The 22,505-nt window shown below is 39.1% G+C and overlaps 1 protein-coding gene across 17 annotated transcripts; it reads right to left on the bottom strand.

Annotated features, from left to right (window-relative positions):
- Positions 1-519: 519 nt before the first annotated feature.
- Positions 520-21,809, bottom strand: ZNF207 (zinc finger protein 207). 17 transcript variants are annotated; one of them, XR_003963192.4, is made up of 14 exons: positions 21,607-21,809; positions 20,070-20,196; positions 19,488-19,626; positions 18,778-18,945; positions 18,068-18,143; positions 17,528-17,575; positions 15,616-15,716; positions 14,404-14,564; positions 13,528-13,620; positions 12,104-12,346; positions 11,255-11,417; positions 10,921-11,104; positions 10,620-10,699; positions 520-6,529 (listed from the first exon to the last, which is right to left on the bottom strand). XR_003963192.4 is itself a non-coding variant. In XM_030287178.4 (13 exons), exons 1-12 carry the CDS (start codon positions 21,645-21,647, stop codon positions 10,944-10,946), a joined length of 1,521 nt encoding a protein of 506 aa, XP_030143038.1. In that variant the 5' UTR covers positions 21,648-21,809; the 3' UTR covers positions 10,355-10,699; positions 10,921-10,943. The 17 variants fall into 17 exon arrangements, 12 of the variants coding, with proteins under 12 accessions (XP_030143038.1, XP_030143037.1, XP_030143042.1 ...); XR_012058583.1 differs by having other exon boundaries at positions 520-3,055; positions 6,475-6,529; positions 10,620-11,104; XR_012058582.1 differs by having other exon boundaries at positions 520-3,058; positions 6,475-6,529; positions 10,620-11,104.
- Positions 21,810-22,505: the final 696 nt, after the last annotated feature.

Genomic DNA, 22,505 nt, shown 5'->3' on the forward strand with positions numbered 1-22,505 from the left:
CAACTAGTCCATGTCATAGCATTAGAATATCTGTTTATCTTCCCTTCACCACCTCTCAGAAATTAACCTGAGTGAACAGTGGTGTCTAAATAAGACCAACCAGTATTCCATTCTCATTCCATACACAGGAGGTGCAAGGATACCCACCTCCCAAGCTACCTCATCTCTCCGGCACTTTGCTCAAGAAGGCTTTAGAGTAGAGCACCTCCTAGCATGCCCATGCCACCAACTTTTATGAAAACACTGTTAGAAATTTTTCCTCCATACTCCAACTCTTCCAACTTCAATAGCTTTTTATAGTCTGCTTAGCAGCAGGACAGCAGATCAACAGCAAAAGGAAGTTACAGGTTAAGAAGTTGGATTCAATTGTCTTCCACTTTAAGTCAGAGCTCACACAAATGAGCCTCTGCAGCTTACAGAGGATCAAAAAGTTGGTGCCAAGTTACTCTCACCATAACATTTGTTGCAATAATAATTTAAACAGGTTTTCAAGAGGAGAAAAAAAAAATACACAGAAACAGTGGTTCAATTCTGTTTAATCAGAGACTATTACAAAATGATCACACATTACAGATGGCTATATGAAGAACAGTTCAGAGAGGGTTCCCAGTGAATGCAAATGATATTAGATCCGTATTTTCTTCTCATCTTCTTTGTAAACTGAATGCTATAAAATTAAGCTTGTTATTGTTACTATTATTTGCATGCATTAAAGTGATGCACATACTTACCAGTCTCTTTCTTGAATTAAATTCAACATCAGTATTTTGCCACCACCTGTCTTTTGAAAAAGATCAGTAATCCCAGGCCTTTCATACCACTTAACACAAAAGCAGAATCAAGTTACAGAGAAAACCCCTTCACAACACACTAATTTCTGTGGCCATACTGCTACCGAGAGGGGACACTATTCACTCATGTGCTTAAAGGTCTTTTATGAAGGTACTAAAACCAGCTTGGAGTTTACTCATTTTGAGTTTGCTGCACAGTGACCAGAAACTCTAAAAAGGCAATTTGGAATCAGCAAGGAGTCTAGGAAATAGTAGGAAATGACAAACTGTTCCAAATACACAGTACCAGAACTGGGAGGGAAAACTGTTGAACCACTTTACAATGGACAGCTGCTCTAATGCTGTGTCAGAAGTTGAGCTACAATTTAACACTGCTCACCTGGTAATCAAAGTCCAAATTCCCAGTCTTGTTTTGGTCCTATCTCAAAAAAAAAAAATTTATTCTACCAAAAAGTACCATAAGTAATTGCCATTTAAAGTTTCACAAGATGACTTTCTACAGAGTTCTACTGTGATCTATCCTGGAAAAATGCACTTTTTTTTGTTAAGACACTATGGAACACACTCTGCCCTTTAGTTATCCCCACCGATTGCCAGGCTGGTGTACAAGTAGTGCAGGTCTGCATCCAGCCACTGCCAAAACCAAGACTTGATAAGGTAACTGAGCAGCTAAAAGCAGTTACTCACTCCAACTCAGTACTGAGCATTGCATTAATGCTAGCATTGGCTAGGGTCAACCACAGATGGTGTAAGAAATACATATACATTCTGTTAACAGGGTATGCAAGAATAAAAGGGATACCTACACAACAAGGTATCCCTTTTATTTTTGCATACCTGCAATTAAGATTAAGCAGAGATAAAGCTAAATTGTAAATATTAATGTATGACTTCCTTTTTTTCCCCCTTCTAGGAAGAAAAACCTATCCAACATTAGTCAGAAATTTGCCTGTAGCTCATTTTGAAGACAAAAGTAATTGAATGTAAATTACCAAGAACTTATGTAGAGAAGATGGCAGGCAATGGGGCTGTAAGAGTAAGTATTCTAAAACCTGGAAGATACAATTGCCTTGAAACTGTGTATATTTTTATGATGAATTCTGCAGCACCCTTTAAGAATTCAAAACCCTAAACCAAGCAATTCTGCTGGAAGTGGCAAATCACTCATAAACCCATCTAAACCCTTCAGATGAGCTGGTGAAACTGAAGTGTCTGTTCAGCTACCACATAACTATGGCCCTCACAGTACCAACTAAGTAATTACCCACCAGTGATGTCAAAAGCCCCTCAAATTCAGAGTGGAACATTATGGCCTCAACAGTGAATTAAAGCACAATCTTACAGCCCATCCAGCTGTGGATCTCTGCTTCATGCTATAGCATGGAAAAGTTTTCATCTCTTCTACGGGTATGTGTAGAGATGAGATATTCAAAGTCTAAATAGAAATAAATGTGCGCAGCCATTCCAGAGAAAGCTGCATCTTTTTATTCATTCACAAAGAATCTTCCTATTTTAAGGTATAAAACATTCTATACAATAGAAATAAAATACCAGAGTTTCTGGGAATATGAAATAGGGCAGAATTAAAGTAGAGGCAGAGCAGTAAGTCTGATGTAAGATAAAACAGTTGGACAAAACCATGGTCGTATGTAGCATCTGAAGTGCTGAAATGAACTAACAAAAGTAATAATTTAAAAAGCACATAAGAACAACCTCCTGGCTTACCAGCCTAACAAAGTAAAAACCTGTGGCTAAGAAAGGGTAATTAGCAATAGCTAAAGAAAAGGAAAGATTATAAACTGCTATGGATTCCTAGAAACAGAAATGCTTAATCCCCAACACAACAAGCACAGGGTTCTGCTGGTTTGCTGATAAAAAACAGCCTCATTAATTACTGGCACGTCACCACAGTGATTTTGACTTCAGATTTCCACATTCTTCAGTAACATCAAAGGCTCCCTGTCAAGATTCTGTATTAAATTTTCCTTAAAGGTGCTTGCAGATATTGTTTAACTGTCCACAAGCATAGTTAAATCCATTAAAGATCTTCCAAAAAAGTCTAGTCTGTTCACTCACTACTGGAATCAGTAGTAGGTAACAATCATATTTCAGAGACCAAAATTCCCCTCAGGTATTTAAGTGGTATCATTTGAACAAATTATTTCAAATAGGAACATCAGGTACTTACAGATTAAACTAACCTGTACTGGCAGTTCTGTAGAATTTTTCTTCTCTACCAGTAAGTAGCAAATGCTGAAATTCTGCTGCTAGTTAACAGAAACACAAATTGTATTAAACCAAGGTGTTTTATCCATAATTTAGATTTTTATTAAAAAAAGAGCCAAATTTCAATTACTGCAATTTGTTGCTTAAGAAAAGCATGTGAAGTAAAGGCAACTATAAAACTACTTTTAATTTGCCCTTCTGATTTTTTTATACATAAACCATAAGTTTAACAAGGTCACCTGTTGCCTACTAAAAACATAAAGGAAATTACAATACTTACATTGCCAGGTTCCTTCATTAAAGTCTTAAAGTCTGTTTTCTTATTCTGGACTTTACAAGTGAAAGAGCAAAATGTATTTTTTCCCATTAAATTTATGAGAAAGCTAGAGAATTCAGTGCAAGCAACTCAATGAACTAAAAAGAAAAGAAAAAAGCCCTGCATGACATCTTTATCTCAAAGCATTACGTAACTTCCTAAGTTGGGAGATGGTGAAATAGTTTCCTTTGGTTGTACTGCATTCATTTCAGGTAATTAAAATTGCTGTTAGCAAAAACCATATTGGCTACTAAGAGCAGCAAATACATTCCATGCACCTTTTCTGAATATGGAAGAAATTTAAGACAAAATTTAAGGGAAAAAAGTTTAAGATGTCAGAAGCTTGAACCTTATATAAGGCACTTTAACTGCTAACAAGAGAATTTATAAGGAAGCTTTCAAGCTCTCAATGTCATGTGCTTCTTTGCTTTTCAGTTAGGATGATATTGGCATTAAAATTCTACTATTTTCTCAAAACTTTTCCACTTCTTTATATCCTCAAGAAAGAAAAACCTTAAGAAGTAAGTTCAAGATAGTATTTCTGCAGAAGTCAAGTTTACTGCCATTAAAACAACAGTGTTGCTGAGTGTCACTACTGCAAGGAAGCCTGCAAGAATTTAAGAGGTTATTATAAACTTGTTCAGAAGGTACAAGGGCCTCACTATTCACGACAGTGGCCAGGTATATAAGTACCAAGCCTGACAATTATTCATACCAGGGACAGTCAAAACTGTCTCAGCAGGATGCCAGAAACAAATGCCTCGAAGGTAACACCCTGGATCCTGTGGTTCGGACAGGATATGGCTGGCTGCCAAAGCAGCAGGCTCCAGTGCTCAGCTCCCTCAGCCACACATTCACAAGACTGCAGTAAAACTGCATTTCCTTTAACAGAGCCTTACTGGGAATGTGTGCTCTGGTAATCAAGACTGCACTAAGCTGCTGCTTACAGTGTGCCAGACACCTCTCACCAAGTGTTCTTCACAACTTGAGAAAGAACTTCATATACATTATGCTTTACAAACACTTCTGATTCATCTTGACCCCTTGAACAGCTGCCCCAAAACTTCCTTTCTTCTGAACTACTTCCAGCCTAGCCCAACCATGACAGACAGAACAGCAGTCACAGGCAGCTGCATTCTTACAGAACCCAGGCACTACCACTATTTCCTTGGTCTCATTATTTTGACTGCAAGCATACAGATTTTTAAAAGTTATTCATATGTGGTATGTACTTTATTTACCACATCTCCAAGTTACTTTTCTTGTTTAATAGATCAGGTGCAAATTTACCCAATTTAGCAGAGTATCAGTAACTCGTTCTCCTTAAAAAAAGTTATGTGCCCCTACTTAAGCTTAAAAAAACCCTGAACTCCAAGACCTCATTTTATTAATATTTATAAAAGTCATGTCACTGAAATACTGCCAACTTTAGCAAAGAAATTTCACTAACAGGAAGATGTCCAACTTTGTGATACACAAACTGCTGCAATGAGAGCTGCAATACTGGAACGTAACTAAGAACACACTTCATCCCTCAAAATGAAGAGGCATTTGAAATTTGCCTATTTTTTATTTTGAGACTCTAAGAGATTCAGATACTTAAAGCAAGAAGTACAAGCCCCACAATGTATTGAGTTGAACAGTTTCCTTAGACATTCTAGGGAAAAAAAGAACTAAGCCAAATGGTCCTATTAATTAAGCAAGTGAAAGAAGTACAAGTTGCAGTAGTTTATCTTGAAGAGTCGTTCTCATCTTCACTGTTATCAGGGGGAGCACCACAATGAGAATTACCAAAGCAAGACCATGCTCAATAACCATTCTGAAACAGTTAACATGGGTATGTCAATTTTCCAGTCAAACATGGATTTTGCAGGGGGCTTTCTACAGGAAAAATGCAAAGGGCAGAGTACAAACAAAGAAGGGTACAACAGCAATGTGCAATCCACTTTAAGTTAATTACAACTCAATCCTTGAGCTAAAACTACTTGAAATCCCATTAGGTGTCATTATTTAGCAAAATCTTGAAGAAATAAACAACTATGCTCATAAAAAATCCTCACAACAAACTTTTAAAATATCTCAAGAATGTTTTTAAAAAGTCAAACCAGACTCGAACATTTATTTATTTACTATTTCACTGCTGGTATGCTGCAACACCTCCTTAGGCAAACCTGCTATTCTGAAGCTTTCTTTAAGCAACTTCAAGCATTCACAACCGAGGGATCTGCAACAGAATGAGCACCTTTTTCTTCACAAAGGTCAGAAATTTTTGCTAGGCACCGTGTGAAAGAAGGAACTTCAAATAAAGCTAATTTTGAATATGCAAACAGAATCTCACAAGATTTAAAAGAGAAGTTTTTCAACTCTTACTATTGCTGCAATAGTCAAAACTAAAATTTTCAAATTTGATGTATTTGAGATGAAGGAAAAAGTTCTCCCTGAACTGAGGAAAAAAGAGATGGAGGAAAAGGTTCTCCCTGAAACTGGCAAGCTGAAAAATCTGCAGCTTTGATTTCTCACTCTTCTGTGTTACCAACTTGGACCTGATCTCTATTTCTTCGCAGGGCTCTACATTAATATTTGTTGAGGTGCAGCTCACAAACACAGCAGTATTAACATCTTAACCTTCTTCAAAGAAACTGTATTCTGTAATTTGGGCTACAAATTTTTGTAGCAATTAACTTACTATTTCAAATCTATTTTAAGCTTTTCAATAGATACATATCCTTAGAAGAGAAAACATTAATAATTGGTTACATGCCACTAATTCAGAGACTACACAAAATCAACACTACCAAACCCAAAAAACAAATACATCACAAACGCAATGCAGGGAACGATGGGGAGGGGCAGTGTGTCTTAAGGACTACCTGACCAGCCTTGAAGGAAATGCATTCCATTAAGAGAAAAGGTACCCACACATCTTAAAACAGGTTCCCTCCCCTTAAGACTCTTAAAAACACAGTGATAATAAAAAGAGAAATATTAATATAGAGCCCATCTACCAAAAGAGAATAAAAAACCTAAATTAAAATAAATTTAGGGGCCTTCACCAAACTTGCTGCAAGTTTGGGGACATAAATATCCAACAGCCATAAAGCTGTGAAAGCCCCCAGAATGAATAAAATAAATCCCACTTGCCTCAGACTGAACAGGGCAACACTGAGACTCTGCCTCAGCCTGTCCTATGGCAGGGCTATAGGAAGAAGAAAAATTCGAATTTTAGAAAAAACATGACCCAATTAAGTGAAAGACATGCATTAAAAATTAACAAAATTCCAGTGATCAAGCAAACAAAAGAAAATGACTGCTACAGCACCTCTTTTGCTAGGTCCAAACAATATTTTTTGTAGTTGGTAGCTATTTCTGAATTGGACAGCTTGTATTGCTTTGCATCTTGATCAATGGAACGTCAGATGTCTTGGGGCATTTTTCCCCATAACTGATAGTATTTGTTGTACTAGTTCATGAAAAGTTGAGTTAAAGCTTCCACCAGCCACTGAAAATGTTCACCCTTGTCTTAGTGTTTGTGTAGAAACTAGACCAGTACAATTATTAAGACATTTGCTAAGAAGTGTCATTAGTTACCATTTTCAATTGTGGCCCCAGCTCATTGACTAGTGTATCAAGTCTCAATTTAACTGAAGGTCGTAACAACCTTCTTGCTGTTCATAAAAGAAGTAATCTTGGTATTTTTGTTTTCATTTTGTATCCAGAATTATTTGATTTCTATAAAGTAACTGTAGGTTGTCTATCCCATTCAATTTCATCCACGTTTTAAGATAGTAAGTTATCCAGTTCTGTGTCAGTACTGCTCAAGAGCTCCACAGACTAAAATACTGGCAGAAACCACAGAAGGCAGATGCAGCTGAAAGTGTTTCTAGAAGCTTGTTTACATTGTCCCATGCATGCACAGAGCAAGGAATACTTATCCACTGTTATTAGATAAACAGCCCAGCCTCAAATTTGTTATCAGCACCTAAAATATCATTTGTGGGAAAAAAAAAAAAAGTAATCCAAAGGTCTCTGAAGAAACGTTCAGCCTACATATGCCAGCTAAATAAAATTTTATTTAAAGCAACTTTGCCAATGGCAGAAGGCTATTCTAATGACTGTATGGAAGAGTTATATAAAGACTTCTAAAAAACTAACCCAGGCTTTTTCAAGGTTCTTTCATGCCAGTCTCATCCACTCTGCCCTAAAGATCAACTGCTTATTATGATATTGTGAGACCATGCATAAAATAATTGAGAACCTTCTACAGAATCTTAGATGCTATAAATTCTGGCATGTTTTTTGTTAAACCTATTTTCCCACCTGTGTCTGAAATTTTCTTGTAGCCTAATCCTTTGTATTCAACATCTGCATTATTGCAATCTCAAGACTGGTCAAAATGCAAGTTGAATTTTATTGCAAGATCTGCTGTGGCAAATTTAGGCAACAACTGAAAAACAAAGCTTCTGCCTATGTAATTACATCACTAGGGTCCTGCAACAGCTACACAAGATATGCTTTTCTGTAATCATAAAGGCTTCTGCAATCTCTTTCCAGGAAAGGATTAACTAAAGCAAAATCCTGTTTTCATGACTGCATTACATCAGGGATTTTGCTGGTAGAGCTATGTTGATTACACTTGGTACTGTAAACCAAGTCTTTGTCTTTATACAAGCAGTTATTACATTCAACGTAGTTTTGCTGGTTTTGGGCAAATGCACCATAAATCCAACTCTCTGAACACTAAGAAGCAGTATCCAAAGAAATGAAGGCAGGGACCAACAGACAACGCAGGCACCCAAACATCTGCCTGTTTACAGAAGAATCACACAAGAGACAAAAGTAACTGAAGACTGAAGGCAGCCACATCACAGCTCTTATTGCACAGGAATGACAGGAGCAGGAAAAGAAGTATCCATGTGAAAATCACGAAAAAACTGTTCACCTGCTTGTATGCAAGTATCAATGAGTACATGCGGCAGTACTTACGAGGGGTTTTCACAACATCACTACTAAGGAAAGATTATTTTTAAAATGCATTCAAGCTTGAAGTCTATGCAGTATTAGCTACAAAATGGTACCATTATCAGAATGAGACATTCACTGTTTAAAAGAGTGAAACTTAATGACTACAACTTGCAGAATATGCCAAGTTAACAGTGCATGCAATAAATTTTTATCCCAGGAAAAGTAGGCCTCTGGAAATAACATATGGAAAATTACAGAAAGACACCAAAGGGAGAAGGAATCTACTTGACTGGGGCAGAAGGGCAAAGCATCCTTAGAGCAGCAATATGATCTTCAGAAAAAGCAAGAGTTTTATAGTTTTACAAGCAATACTTAAGATCACTTTAATGTATGAATTTTATGTGTAATATTACAAAAAGGATAAATATAAGACATAATAAAAATCTCTTCAATGTTTTGTAAATATCCTGATTAGGTAAACAGAAGAAAACCAGAGTATAAAAGCATTGCCTCAGCAAAGCAAGTTTTATCTGTTAGACTTGCGTCTAAAGCAAGATGAAGAGCTAACAAAAGAATTGACATCAAGGCTCCACTCTGCACATTTGCAAGCCAAATACTGCACATCTGACAGGTGATCAGTTGACACCAGTGATCAGTGAGAACTGCTTCTCAACAGAGGTTTGGACTTATGGTCTTTTAACTGAGCACTTCAGAAAGAAGTCCCTGGCAATTCTTAATGGCTAAACTAAAGCCATTCAGCTGTAACTAAACTGCACTGGTTGCTCTAGTGCTTTTGAGACATTCTGTGACCATAGTTCAGAAGCTGAGACAATGTAGTATTTTAGCTGTACTGTTATTTTTGCACTTTTAAGAGACAGTACAGAATAAAGCCACATGAAGTGCTTTAGTGTAGCTACAAAACCCTAAGACTTCCAAGAAACACAGCCATAATGCTCAGTATTAAGTGAAAAACTTCCACCATCTAGAAAAACATCTATGAATAGAATGACACAAAAATGCTGATGATCCTTCTACCCCACCTTAAGAAGATATATCCCCATCAATTAAACTGCAGATAAGGCTTGAGGCTGGAACATGTATTTAAAGTTGACCTGCAAATGAAAAATTCATCCCTCTTTTTTCCCCTGTTCAGAAGACAGAGAGGCTTTCACTGCCCTCCCCTCCAAGTCTCCCTCTACATTCTCATCAGAGGTATAACACAGGAACACATGACGTCACTTAATTACAACTTTAGCAGGAACTGGTCACTCTCCTCTTATAAACAGAAATTACTAATTCATAAATGGAGGACATCTCTTTGATAAAGGTCTCTTACTCCAGAAACTTTCACGGAATGGCTCAAGAAAACTCAGACAACATCCGATCAGAGCGCACAACAAATGGTTACAGATGGTTCACCTTTCAGAGACTGCCAAAACATGAAAATCTGAACATTTAAAGTAAAAATACAGCATGTAACACATTACTCTTGCCTGCTTTGTCTCTTCTATGCCTTAAGAGGGTTAAGCTACTATTTCTCTTTTGCAGGTCAACTTCCAATACATTAACTGGAAGTCACTCACCCGTGTGCCATGCACCTAAGCTTCTAGAAATCTTCACCTAAAAGGATCCTAAAATTCACCTCCACTTGCACATTAAAAAGCATCAGTTGCAGAGTGAACTAATGGGACACACCCTGGCACTAGGATGTATCTCAGAGCACTGTCACATCCTACAAGCAAGTGCCAGGACTAGAAATCATTTAAAATTTATTGAGGACAAGAAAGCACAAATAAAGAAACATATGCATTAAGAGAAGTTACAACCAAGAGTTAGGATGTGCCTCCTGCAGCCTCAGTTTTGAGGAGTCAGTTAATAAGTGTACAGGTCTTTGTCTACTCAGGTGTACAGCTAAGGAGTGACTTTTTAGAATAAGGAATTCAGACTTTATCAAAACAGCACCAATAACTGTGTTCATTACACCAATGGCTACCACGGCATGCATCTGTACAAACCTTTCAGGCAGTTGTCCACAGCTGGTCACGAATAAAAAGGCATATAAATTTTTCTCCTCTTTTATTACAATGAAGTTTATAACAGTACAGAAAAGTCACATGACCTTAGTGGGTCAGTTTACTTAAACCCTGGAACAGGAGGAACTCTAAATACATTAAATATTGTTACAAGTTCAGACTTTAATGTACAAGTAGTTGGGAACAGTTACAGCCCTCACCAAACTATGTTGGGGACATGAAGTCCAACAGCACTTGAAGTGCTGTGAAGGCATCATTTCACAAATAGCAACGTAACATTACAGAACTTGCCTTTAAGGTGGTATGTTCATGTAATTCCAGCGCCTTCACAATTTAACGAACCATATTTACTATACTTCACTTCTAAAAACCTAGATGAAACATGAAAAAGAAGCCATACAGTATAAATTGCAACATCAGGAAAAGTTCCTGTTATTATTCCAAATAATTTTTCCCATGTAAAATAAGAATGTCCAATAGCTCCTTGCATGTGGGAAGATACTTATTTTTATAAAAGTCACAATGAAGCCTTAACTGACGGAAGCTCGGCTATATTAACAGCACAAGATGAGAAAAGGTTTAATCTCCAAACCTATTAGAGCGTGAGTAGGAGCATCAGTAGCGGCCACCTTGCGACATTACGGGCGGTCTCATTCCCATCGGAGGGCGAGGAGGTCCACTCTGGTATGGGGGCACCATTGGAGGTCCCTGACCGTATGGAGGCATTGCTCCAGGAAGATATCCTGGCATGCCCTGATGATGAGCACCATACTGACCTATAAACAGAATAGTTAAGATGCAAAGAATAATTTTTAAACTTTTTTTTTTCATAGTGAGAAGTGTATTTTGTGAAAAGCTTCAACCCTCCCTACTAGCAAAGGCAACAAATCTTTCCAAAAACAAGAAGCTGGGAAACTTATGATTACCATGAGGTGGCATGGGAGGTCTCATTCCTTGTTGTTGTGGAGGAATTCCTGGCTGTGGTGGCATCATACCTCCAATTGGTCCAACTGGTGGATTACCCAGGGCAGCCTGGCCTGGTCGAGGAAGATTGCGCTGGTATTTAGGCAACTGTGCCCTTCTCTCTTCCTAGAACCAGAAGAGACAATCACAACACATTGTGTTAAAACTTACCAAAAGCAAAGTAAATAGAAGTGCAACAAAGTAGATTACTAAACTATTTTAACTACCTTACAAGTTAAAAGACTACTAGTAGCATTACACAGCAGCAGTAAGATTTGCCCCCTCTCTGCAGACTTTCTTCCTTAATACAGACCAATTCAAGCAGACTGCATGGAACTCAAATTCTCCCTTTCTCCTAGCTGAGTAAAGGCTTGTTCTTTTAAAAACACAAATCTAAAGATCTCTGAACTGTAATTAATATGAATATTTTTTATTCATAAATTCCATATTTCTAACTGCTGTAATAGCATCAAAACAACTTCAAACTCTTCAATCTTTTGTTCTACACTTATTATCCAATCCTAGTTAACTTCAAGTTCAAGACACATGCAATAAAGTTCAAATTGTATTTTGGACTGAGAGATTTCCCACCACCACCAAAACTAAGGCCTAGACTGCAGCAAGATCACTGCCAATATGCCAGTCATCACTTTAACTAAAGAAGTTCTCTCAGTTACATTTCTTCTGCACAGTTTGCCCTCTCACCATTACTAAAATACACACAATGCAGAGCACAGAAGAAATTCCATTCAACCTGCCATATCATCACAAATTGCATTTTTCATTAAGACAATGAAAATATGTTAACTTACCAGTGATATATCCTCATCTGGATGGATCAACTTACTGGTTGCACTGGTTGTTGTGAGGGTAGCAGGCTTACTTGTGATAGATGTAGCTGGTTTAGCTGCAGTGCTGTTTGTCGTGCTAGTGGTTGAGGCTGTAGACTGTGTGTAAGCCGGGAATGTTGGTTTGGGGGGTTCCGTTGTTGTTGCAGGTGTAGAATTCAAAGGTTTGAAATCGGTACCAACTGGCCCTGGCACAGCTGCTGCAGCCTGTGAAACAGAGACAGGTCAATATTTATTTCTCAAATAAAGAAAGCTTTCATTTAAGAAAACTTAAACGATGACTGTTAGACCTCTGAAATGTTCCAGTGTGATATATAATTATAACAGGCTTGACAAAAGTAAAGTTCAGGCTTACTGCATACTAGAGCAACTGAAACCAAGACAAAATAAACCCCAGTATGTACACATATATACACACACACACAGGAAAGTCTAAAATCTGCAGGTCAAAAGCCACAACAAAGGAACAACAAAGAAAAAAACACCCTACTATTTTATCTCAAAGACTGAATTTGGAAAATGTGTAAATCTTTCCTGAATCACTATTTTTAGGAGCCTCTAAGCATAAATTCATTAGTCTTTCACTAAATTAACATATTTCGGCAACCATTAGAGTACAGCTCGAAGTGCTAGTATTTATTAAAATTAGGTATATAAGAAATATTTTAATCAAAATATTTAAGAAAGCTCTACTGTGTCAGGACTTTAAATGTTCTCTCTATAAACACACTGCAGAATTTTCACAAAGACTATGGCTACCTACAGAATTTTAATCTTATTTGTGAATGAAGAATCAATGGAAGCATGTCAGAAGTCCACTAGAGATTTCAACATTTCATTTCTCTTACTCTTCTGTTACAAAAACCCTGTAAATGTCTGTTTTTCAAAGCTGTCTCTAAAGACACAGCAATCTCCGAAGCAAACCTTAGTTATGAGAGAATGCTTTTGTTTCTAGTAACTGGATATGTAAAATTATCTGAACCTCCCAATCAAAAAAAAAAATTTAACATTTTGCACATAATGCAAATTTAAAATTCCCTACATTATGATGTGACATATTAAACAACATAAACTAAAAAGCCTTCACCATGCATCAAGCTAACCACTGCCCACTAAAATGCATTTAACTGCTTTCATGCTCTTTTAACCCTTTAGAACCAGGATGTTGCATTTCATTCTTTCACACTAAGAAAAATTGGGAACTTTGACATGCTTATTTCTGGTAAGATGCAACTCATAATCAAGGACTCTGCAGTTTTACCAGCTAAACATAATCAGGAATATAAGAGAAATTATCTGAAGATGTTTAGTCAATTTTAGATTTTACAGAACGGTCCAAAGGGTTAAGTTGCAAAGCAATTTGTTTTAAACTGTGACTTCCTGCGTACTTGTGCTGTGCTAGGAAACAGAGCGTTAGAAGATGCTGAGAGACTTTCTGAATTGGAGGAAGCTGCACTTGAGCTTGTGACAGGTGTCCCCATCTGTAGCATAAAAGAAAGGAAACAGTGAAAAGTCTCCAAACAAATGGGTGGAAAGTATCCAGATGAAAGGATTTCTTATACTAAGTCCTCTCATGAAAGGACTGTATTTTTGTAAACATGTATCTTCCCTGCAGAAGCCCAAAATGCAAACAGTACATTACAATGGCTTCTGCAACATACTTGAAAGTAAGATCTCCAGGACCCATGAAAAAGTGCATTCAAAGGGAAGAGGTCACAAGCCACTATCAATTCCCCATTTCCACCCGCCAAAGCATTGAAATTAACTTTTCACAATGACTTACTCCTAAACTTTTTGAAGTAAAAAAACTCATAACTCGGGCAATGTTTAACTGGTTTAACAAGAATACAGAATAATTCATCCATTTATCAGTAGAGAGCCCATTATGAGTGAGAACAAGTCACATCTAGATTTTTAATTTGGAAATTTTAGGTAGAGTTCTATGCAATCAGATTCCTGTAGATAGCACATCTCTTCACCCACCCAAAGTTCCCTTATAGACAAATGGAAAGGCATTTAACAGTGTTTTGCCTACTCTTTTCTTCCCCAGTGCCTACAGAACTTCTGTCTGGCTTCACAGCTGTTTTAAGACAAACAAAAGAATCTTTGAAAATTCATTCAAGCACTACACTAAATAAAATATCAACCCAAGCAAAAACCTGAACCAGTCATTTCTTGGGCCTCCTCAGTAATAAATAGGCACTATTGACACAGTGGCAATTTAAAGAATATAACAAGAGATTCCAGGCTCTGGGATACCTTACCTGCCCTGCACTTGGGAAGAGTGGTTTAGTAACTGGAGGCTGTGGGGTCGGTGCTGCTGCAGCAGGAGCTGGAGGCCGGTTTAGAATGCCCGGGGCTGTAACAGGCTGTGCTTGTGTCATTGGAGGCATGCCCGGCCGAGGCCCAACAGGAGGGGGCATCCCTACAAACCACAAACAATGGACGCAGATCAGGCTCCAGGAAGCACAAATATTCCTTTAGACAATCCTGATCCCAGTGCTCCTTAAAACAAAGTTTCCCACTACAAGATGTGTTTTTAAGGCAACAGTAAAATAAAACATGATAAACGGTAATGCCAGCAGTCACCAGTCTATGATCATGCACAGGCAGTAATCTCAAACACTTCAGAGCAATTCTGGATTAAGTTGTTTTTTACTAAAGCTGCAATAATGAAGTTTATGCTCTCAATAAGCCAATACAATTCATGCAGTAACTGTTTCTGACACAGTGCACCTACGCTGCCAAGAGCATGGATGACACTGTCACAAAATCTAAGAGAGACTGAATTGTTTCTGAACAGTATCAGAACTGTGACCAAAACATTGCCAGCTTTGCTGGGGTCATTAGTAAAGTGGACTGGAACATTTTGTACTATCACCACAACATCTGCATTTGCTGTGTGTGGAGCTCTAGGAGAGGGTCAGTGGGAAGTTAACAGCTCCCATGGGTTCCATCAAGTAAACTAGCTGCTGGTCAGGTGGAACACCCAAGGAACTTAGGGCTATTTAAGAGCTGCACAACAAACATCTCTTCTAGCTATTGTAAGAGACCAAAATGTCATTTAAGTTTCTTCACACTGCAGGCTCATTAGTTCAGTAGAATACCCAACTATTCCCCACTTTCCACATTTTCAATCATTACTGTTTTCCAATCAGCCACAAACACTAATTTAAAAAAGGGATGCAGCCACAAACATTAATTTAAGAAAGGGATGAAGAGAGACCAGGGAACACAACAGTGTGACAAAGTACAATAAAACAAAAAAAGTATTACATTTTTTACTTTAACAATGGTATAAAAGTCAAATAATTATTTATAATCAGAAGCCATAAATCAACCACCTCTGCCCAAGACTGACTTCTGTGGCAGGCCAACCACATCAAGGTGGTTCGTGGGTGGTAGCATAAGTCTGTATGTTCTTTACATAAATTCTAAATCTTAGGGAAAATAAATAAATATAATTAAACTCTCACCATAGTACGAGTTCGACAACCCTGACCTACCTGGTGGCATACCAGGCATAAGAGGTGGGATTCCTGGCCCAGGAGGCATCATTCCACCCATTGGCATCATCCTATTGACAAGAAAATGAGCACTGGTATGAACACTCATGATAAAGTGTTAACACAATTGGCACATCCCTGTATTAGATAAAAAATGGTAAGTAATTTCAAAAAGCTCTAAAGAGAGGCAATTCCAAACTGACTCCACAAGAATAAAACGAGAACATAATCCAGCACCCAAAACCCCAAACATTTATTTGAAATTTAATTTCTAAAGATCTCAATTCCTCTGAGATTTCCAGAACTAGTGTCTCTTGAAATCCCTCTCAAGACTGCAAGCTGCAGCAGTGTTCCAAGAACCTGATCTCAGTACACTCATGGAGTCTGAATGCAGGAAAAGCAGCTTGCTCTTACCACACTACAATCACTGTACATTTGCTATTGCTCCCCTCTGACACTGACTGGCAGATAACCCAGAGCTGTAGAACTATCCAAAATTATTGATAAAAGCAGAGCAGAGATCACAGGGCAAGAAAGCTTCTGGAATTTCAATTATAGAAAACACTCCATACACTAATGATAAAGTGGGATTTTGGTTTTTTTCATATGAGAAATCCTCATTGTAACATTTTTTTCTCCACATTAAAAAGAAACCATTTGGTTTCGCTTCTTAGATGAATATGTATGAGCCCATTACAGGGAACAAACAAGGGTAGCTTAATTTTGCTTAATTTTTTGCAGACATCCAAAAAACAATTAGGGAAACAAAATAAATGAATGTTTATTACTTTAGCGAGCAAGATAAGCTGATCTGCAGCACTCCAGCACAAACCAAAACCCCACTAAGAAGCAGTTTCTGTTTGTGTGACAGTTAAGACACCTTCACCACTGCTGTTTTCAGATCAAATCCCATGAACAGGTCAGCATTCTTTCTGGCAAGTCTGATTTCTGCTCTCAACTCATCTATCGCTGCTACATAGGGAACAACCACTGCAGAAGCAGCAATGACTGGGAACACAGACCCATCGTCCCTTTTTTGGTTGGAGAAGTCTTGCTGCCCAACAGACATCAAAATAAGTGCTGGATGCTCAGTGCCTGCTGCCCCAGGAGAATGACTTCTGAAAAACTGCAGATAGTGCTAGAACTGGTGGCACACTAACACCGAAGTTGCTTTGTGTCTCTTAATTCTTTGGTAATTTTTAAACAAAGGTCAATCAGGTTAAGTAAGCAAAATTTTAGATTAGAACAGATAAAAGCATAATGCAACACCATCCTCTCCTCCCAAAATGAAATGCACTGAAATTTTGGCAAATTAATTTGTGTTTTTACAGGTGACATAACATTCACCTGAAGGAAGTTAACAGGAAATTTGATGAGGACTAAGTGTCAGACAACCTGATTAAATTCTGTTGCATTTCCACCCAGAAAAGCTAGTTCTGATGAGCATCCACACCATGTTTGACTATATGATTTTTAAAGTCAAAGACTGTTAAATCAGTATTTATGTCTCAGAAGACACAGAGCTTTCTCCTCAGTTAACTTAAAGTTTAGATTAAACTGAGCTCCTGCAGAACGTCCTGCAGCGTGAAGGATCGAGCACATGGAGCTGTTCAAGCTCTGTTTCAAGAGAGGCTTTAACTCTCTAAGGGTCTATTTGGTTTATATTTTGTAGAATTCATTTCACATACACTTTTGTAATATTCATTTAGATAAAAACATAAAACCTTCATGTATTATACAGTAACAAAATCTAATCAGACACCTTCCCCAAATTCTTAGACAATATTCAAAGGTTTTCAGTAAAACAATTTCTAGCTTATCAAAAACATGACATAAAATGGCATAATGAATGTACCTAGAATTACATTAATGAGATGCTTACATGTTTCCACCACAAAATGACTGCATGTATTTTCTCTGTTGATGTAATCTGTGAAAATTTATGACAAAATCAAAAATCTAACTGTGAATTTCCAAACACATTGTGATAGGGTATGGTGTCAACCCCATAACAAGCATAAAAACCAACATCCTCTGCCCAAAATACAAGAAAAATATAAACTATCCAGTACTTTTTTCCTGTTATGTTAATGACTGATAACCAGATGCACAATATATGTGCAATTCACAAGGGAACAGTGGCTCACAGAAGGCTCTAAACCAACACAAAATTTTATTTTAATTATTACTACTTTAATAACTATTAAGGCAGGAGAAAGGCAAGATACTTTATACATAAACCCAGTTTGGCTATATTTTACATGTTGGTTTACAGCCATCCAGTTCTTTGGTTAGTCTTAATATTTAAGATACAGAGTTCACAATTCAATATTGTACATTCTTTGAATTAGCTTTACTTTTTCTCTGACAGTTCAAAATGCACAGTATGAACATGTAATATTAAATCTTTCTTGCTACTCACCCAGGTGGCATTCCAGGCATAACTGGAGGCATTCCAGGCATCATAGGTGGAACACCTGCCATTAATGGCGGTATACCTTAAAATAAAAATACATTTTCAACAACTCTGATAACATACAGTTGCAAACAAATGTCATGTACTAAGTTTACAATGGATAAATGCTTTACAGCAAGTTTTAAAAGACTGTAAGCAATATTATTTCAAAATTCAAACAGTGCAATATAAATACTATCTGCAAATTTGACTTTGATTGTCTTCAGCCCTGCAAGACTGTGCATTTTCTCAGTGGTCTCCAAAGAAGTTATCTTATTACAAGAGACCATTCTTCACTCACTGATGAAAATTCTTTCCTCACCGCATCTGTGGCCTGTGTATCAACAGCCTGTTCTGTGTTAGAAGTCTCCAGATACACAGCAGCTCTGCCCTGTTCCCAAAACCCTGTTACATATACCATGAACAAATCACTGTCAGACTTCTGTTTGAAGCACTAACATGTCTTACTACCACATGCCTTCAATCTACATGCCAGCATTAGGTATCTGAATCTAGCCCACCAATGAAGACTGGCTCATGCACAGAAGAGAGGAAGAAAATGAAGAAACTACTTATCTGCACCTCCCAGAACTATTCTGTGACCCCAGCGTTACAAGCAGCAATTAATGTTTCTACTGAGGTTTTCAGCAACTACCTAACATAACACACCCTCTCACCTGGAGGCATCCCTGGTGCACCTGGCACAGGAGGCAAACCTGGCTGTGCCATTGGGGGAATGTACCCCTGCTGCGGCTGAACTTGCTGGGGTTGAAATGAAGTTGAAGCTGCAGATTCATCATCTTCATACTCATCAGAATCATCCTGTTGTTTCTTTTTCTGGCTCTCTGCAGACAGTTCAACACATATGGTCAAAGTGAACACAAATTATATTCCATAAAATTAACTAATAGCAAAATTCAAACCTTGTCATTGTTCAAAAAGTCACATAAATACAAAGAACGTTGCATGAGCCCACGTATAGCCACAAATAAAGGGAAGGGACATGACTTACACTGCCTGAACACACAGAAGGATCTGCCCTCTGCCAATGTCACACTGCCCAGCAGCAACCAAAGCAGTTCAACCAAAGGTATGCTTGAACAGCAAAGAAACTGAAGCATTTGAAAACCATCAGGACAATTTTACCTCTAGCCTTTCCTTCCCTTACCCCCACAAATAAACGACCATGCCCATATTCATTAGGTAATTGTTGGAGCTGCTCTGGGAGCAGCTACTTCTGGACAGGAAAGGAAAAATCCCTCCCACGTGGCTGGCAAATGCCTGGAGCTGCCATCAGAGAAGGCATTAAATCCTACCCTCACCAAGTGCCAGAGCTGAGTAAGGAACACACCAGGGAATTAAGACAAACAGCCACATTACACCTTACCCTGAGTTTTTTGTTCAAGTAACCTCCTCCGTTCCTCCATGTCTTTTTCTGGAATGCCTTCCATTCCATAGATTTCCAGTTCAATGTCTGTTCTTCCAGGAATAGCATTTGGAACAGCATCTATTGTTTCTTTATGTACCTAAAGGAAAAAAAAAAAAAACAAACAAAAAACCTAAACAAATCCTGCTGACCACATTTCAGTGTAAATTCTCTGTGTTCTTCAGGCAGTTTCAAGACTAAAAGGAACATCCTTAATGGGACTAATCTCTCTGGCCAAGCATTTTCTTGATCTGGGCATCCTAATTTCTGGTAACTACTATTACCCCTAAAACCAGCTTACATAAACTTAGAAAAACTAGACAGCACAACTCCTTCACTCCTACACAACTCCTGAGAAAGATCTCTGCTGCACAGCGGCCATTTGAGCGCTGACACAGCAGGATTCCTGTGCTGCAAACAGGCCATTGCTGCCTTCTTCTCACCAGTTTGACTCTGGAAGCCCCCAACCGCCCTTCTTAAGGACACTTCATTTCAGTTTTAGATGCTGTAAAGAAAAGCTCACATAAATCTAACACTCCTTACCTGCATGCAGTGTATAGCTAAACCAGGTCCTGTATAGAGTTTCTTATGACATATATGGCATTTAAAGTGCTTTGCTTTTTGATGCTGTATAAGGATTTTCTCATCATCAAAATCCCTATTACAGTACCTATTGAAGACTGTTAAGGGAACATTTAATACTGGAAGTGACCTTTTATATAGGACTAAGGCAATGAGCACCAGTGTGATTTTTCCTGAAGCAAAAGAAAGGCACAAGAAGCATCTCTGAGCGTTCAAAGGGTGACAAATATTTCATGGATGTCTGAAAGCAAACATCCTCATCCAGTCCACCACACCCCTCTTTAAACAGGTACAAAAGTGGGAAGGTGTCCGCAGGCAATCAGAATCATCATCTGATTCTATATTGTTTGACTCAGGGTTTTCAAGTCCTAGCTATTTTTCTCTTCAGGGGTGTGAACGCTGTTACAGCATTAAAGGAGAAACAGGCTTGAAATCAGCAAAAGGGAAATTACGCAAATCACTCAGAAGTGTCTCCTTAATCAATTACCAGTAACTAACACTCATAAAAGAGAACAAAGGTTTTAGTTAAAAATTCTCTTCCTCTTCCAGTAATCCAGCTATCAATTATTATGACACAGCATAATTTACTGCAGTAACTGAAGAATTCTCTACTTTTAAAAAGAAATATTTTAAGCATAGAACAATTTGGACATCTGTGTAATAGAAGAGGCAAACTGCATTTCCTTTCTGTGGGCGAGCATTGATATTTCAGCAAATACTTCACACATTTTCCTAAGCGAGACAAATATACATTAGCTAGTTATTATTAAGAAAATGTTAACATTGCTAACACAATGTGTCCCTTACTACCTCCAAAACGTGAAATAAATTAATGCCTAAAACAGTCACAGATACCTTCCAAGACAAAATGGTAAAATACCTCGGAGCACCTTTTAAATTTTTTTATTAAACAATTCTAGAGGACAGAAACGTGAGAAGGTAAATTTGTAATCACAACAGTAAGTACATTCTCAAGGAGCGATCAAATAAAAATCCACCAGTATTTCTGGATACTAAAAAATTAAACCTGATCATGATGCAGCAATTACAAATTGAAAGCTTCCCCCCGTCACGAAGAAAAAAGAGCTTTAAAAAAATTCTCTTATAACCACATCCCACCTCACTCCGCGAATAAATACATTTATCAGTAGAAGGATTTTCTCCCTTTATCCCTCGCAAGGGATAAAGGCTATTCTCCATTTCCCGTTGTGCCGGCTTTAGGGATCGGGCGGGAGGCCGCGGCCTCGGCGAGGGCGCCGGGAGCGGGCCCAAGGCCGTGCGGGGAGCACAGGAAGGGCACGGACCGGGCCCCATCCCGAGGGGCACAGGGCTGGAACAGGGCCAAGCACCGAGACAAACCGTAAGGAGCGTGGGGAGCAGGACTGAGCCCCATCTCGGGACGCAACGGAATGGCAACGAGTCCCGACCGCGCCAGGCCGCGCCGCTACCCTCCCCCACCCCGCTCTCTGCATCCGTCGCGTCCCACACAGAAGGATACCAGCACCAAGGCTTCAACTGCTTCTTCTTCTTACGGCCCATGGCGGCGTCACCCCGGCCTACAGAGCAGGAGAGCCGAGCGCTCCCTCAGAGCCGCAGCGCCCGCGCGGCCGCCCCGCTCCGAGCGAGAGGCACAAAATGGCGGCCGAGCCCCCTCAGGCGCCGCTGCGGCCTCCGAACTCCCAGAACACACCGCGCCAGTAGGGTGGGGGGGCCCCACGTGACGCGCTGGCGTTGCCCCCCCCCATGCGGTCCCGTGACGCCTCACGGCGCCGCCGCCATTTTGCCCAGTCGGGGTGTAAGTGCTCTGCTGAGGTGCCCTAGCGTGTCACAGAAGCAGTCACGGAGTGGTTTGGGCTGGGAGGGGCCCTAAGGCCCCTCTCGTTCCACTCCTCTGCCATGGGCAGGGGCACCTTCCACTAGACCAGGATGCTCCAAGCCCTGTCCAACCTGACCTTGAACACTTCCAGGCACGGGGCAGCCACAACTTTCTCTGGACATCCTGTTCCAGGACCTCATCACTCTCAGAGCAAAGAGTTTCCTCCTAATCTAGACTGTTGCTTGTCTTCGTGTTTAATGTCACAGAGAAACTATGTTTTCCTCACTAAATGTTACTGGGCAAGAAGCTGGCTGCTCTGTGCACTGTTCTGGTGCTGGCAATACCTGTGTTGCTGGGTGCGAGAACACAATAAAAGCGACTTAAATGTGTTGAGCCGTCAGTTACCTGTACCTGGACGGGGCTGGTCCCTCTGTTACAGTGACAATCCATCAGGGTGTGAGTCTGTGTTACCCCATGGCTCTCCAGCTCACCACAGGTACACTGGGTGCTTAGAAGAGAATCACAGAATCATTGAGGTTGGAAAAGACCTGTAAGATCATCAAGTTCAGCCATCAGCCACG

Source organism: Taeniopygia guttata, chromosome 18 (assembly GCF_048771995.1).
Source record: "Taeniopygia guttata chromosome 18, bTaeGut7.mat, whole genome shotgun sequence".
Classification (NCBI taxonomy): Eukaryota; Metazoa; Chordata; class Aves; order Passeriformes; family Estrildidae; genus Taeniopygia; species Taeniopygia guttata.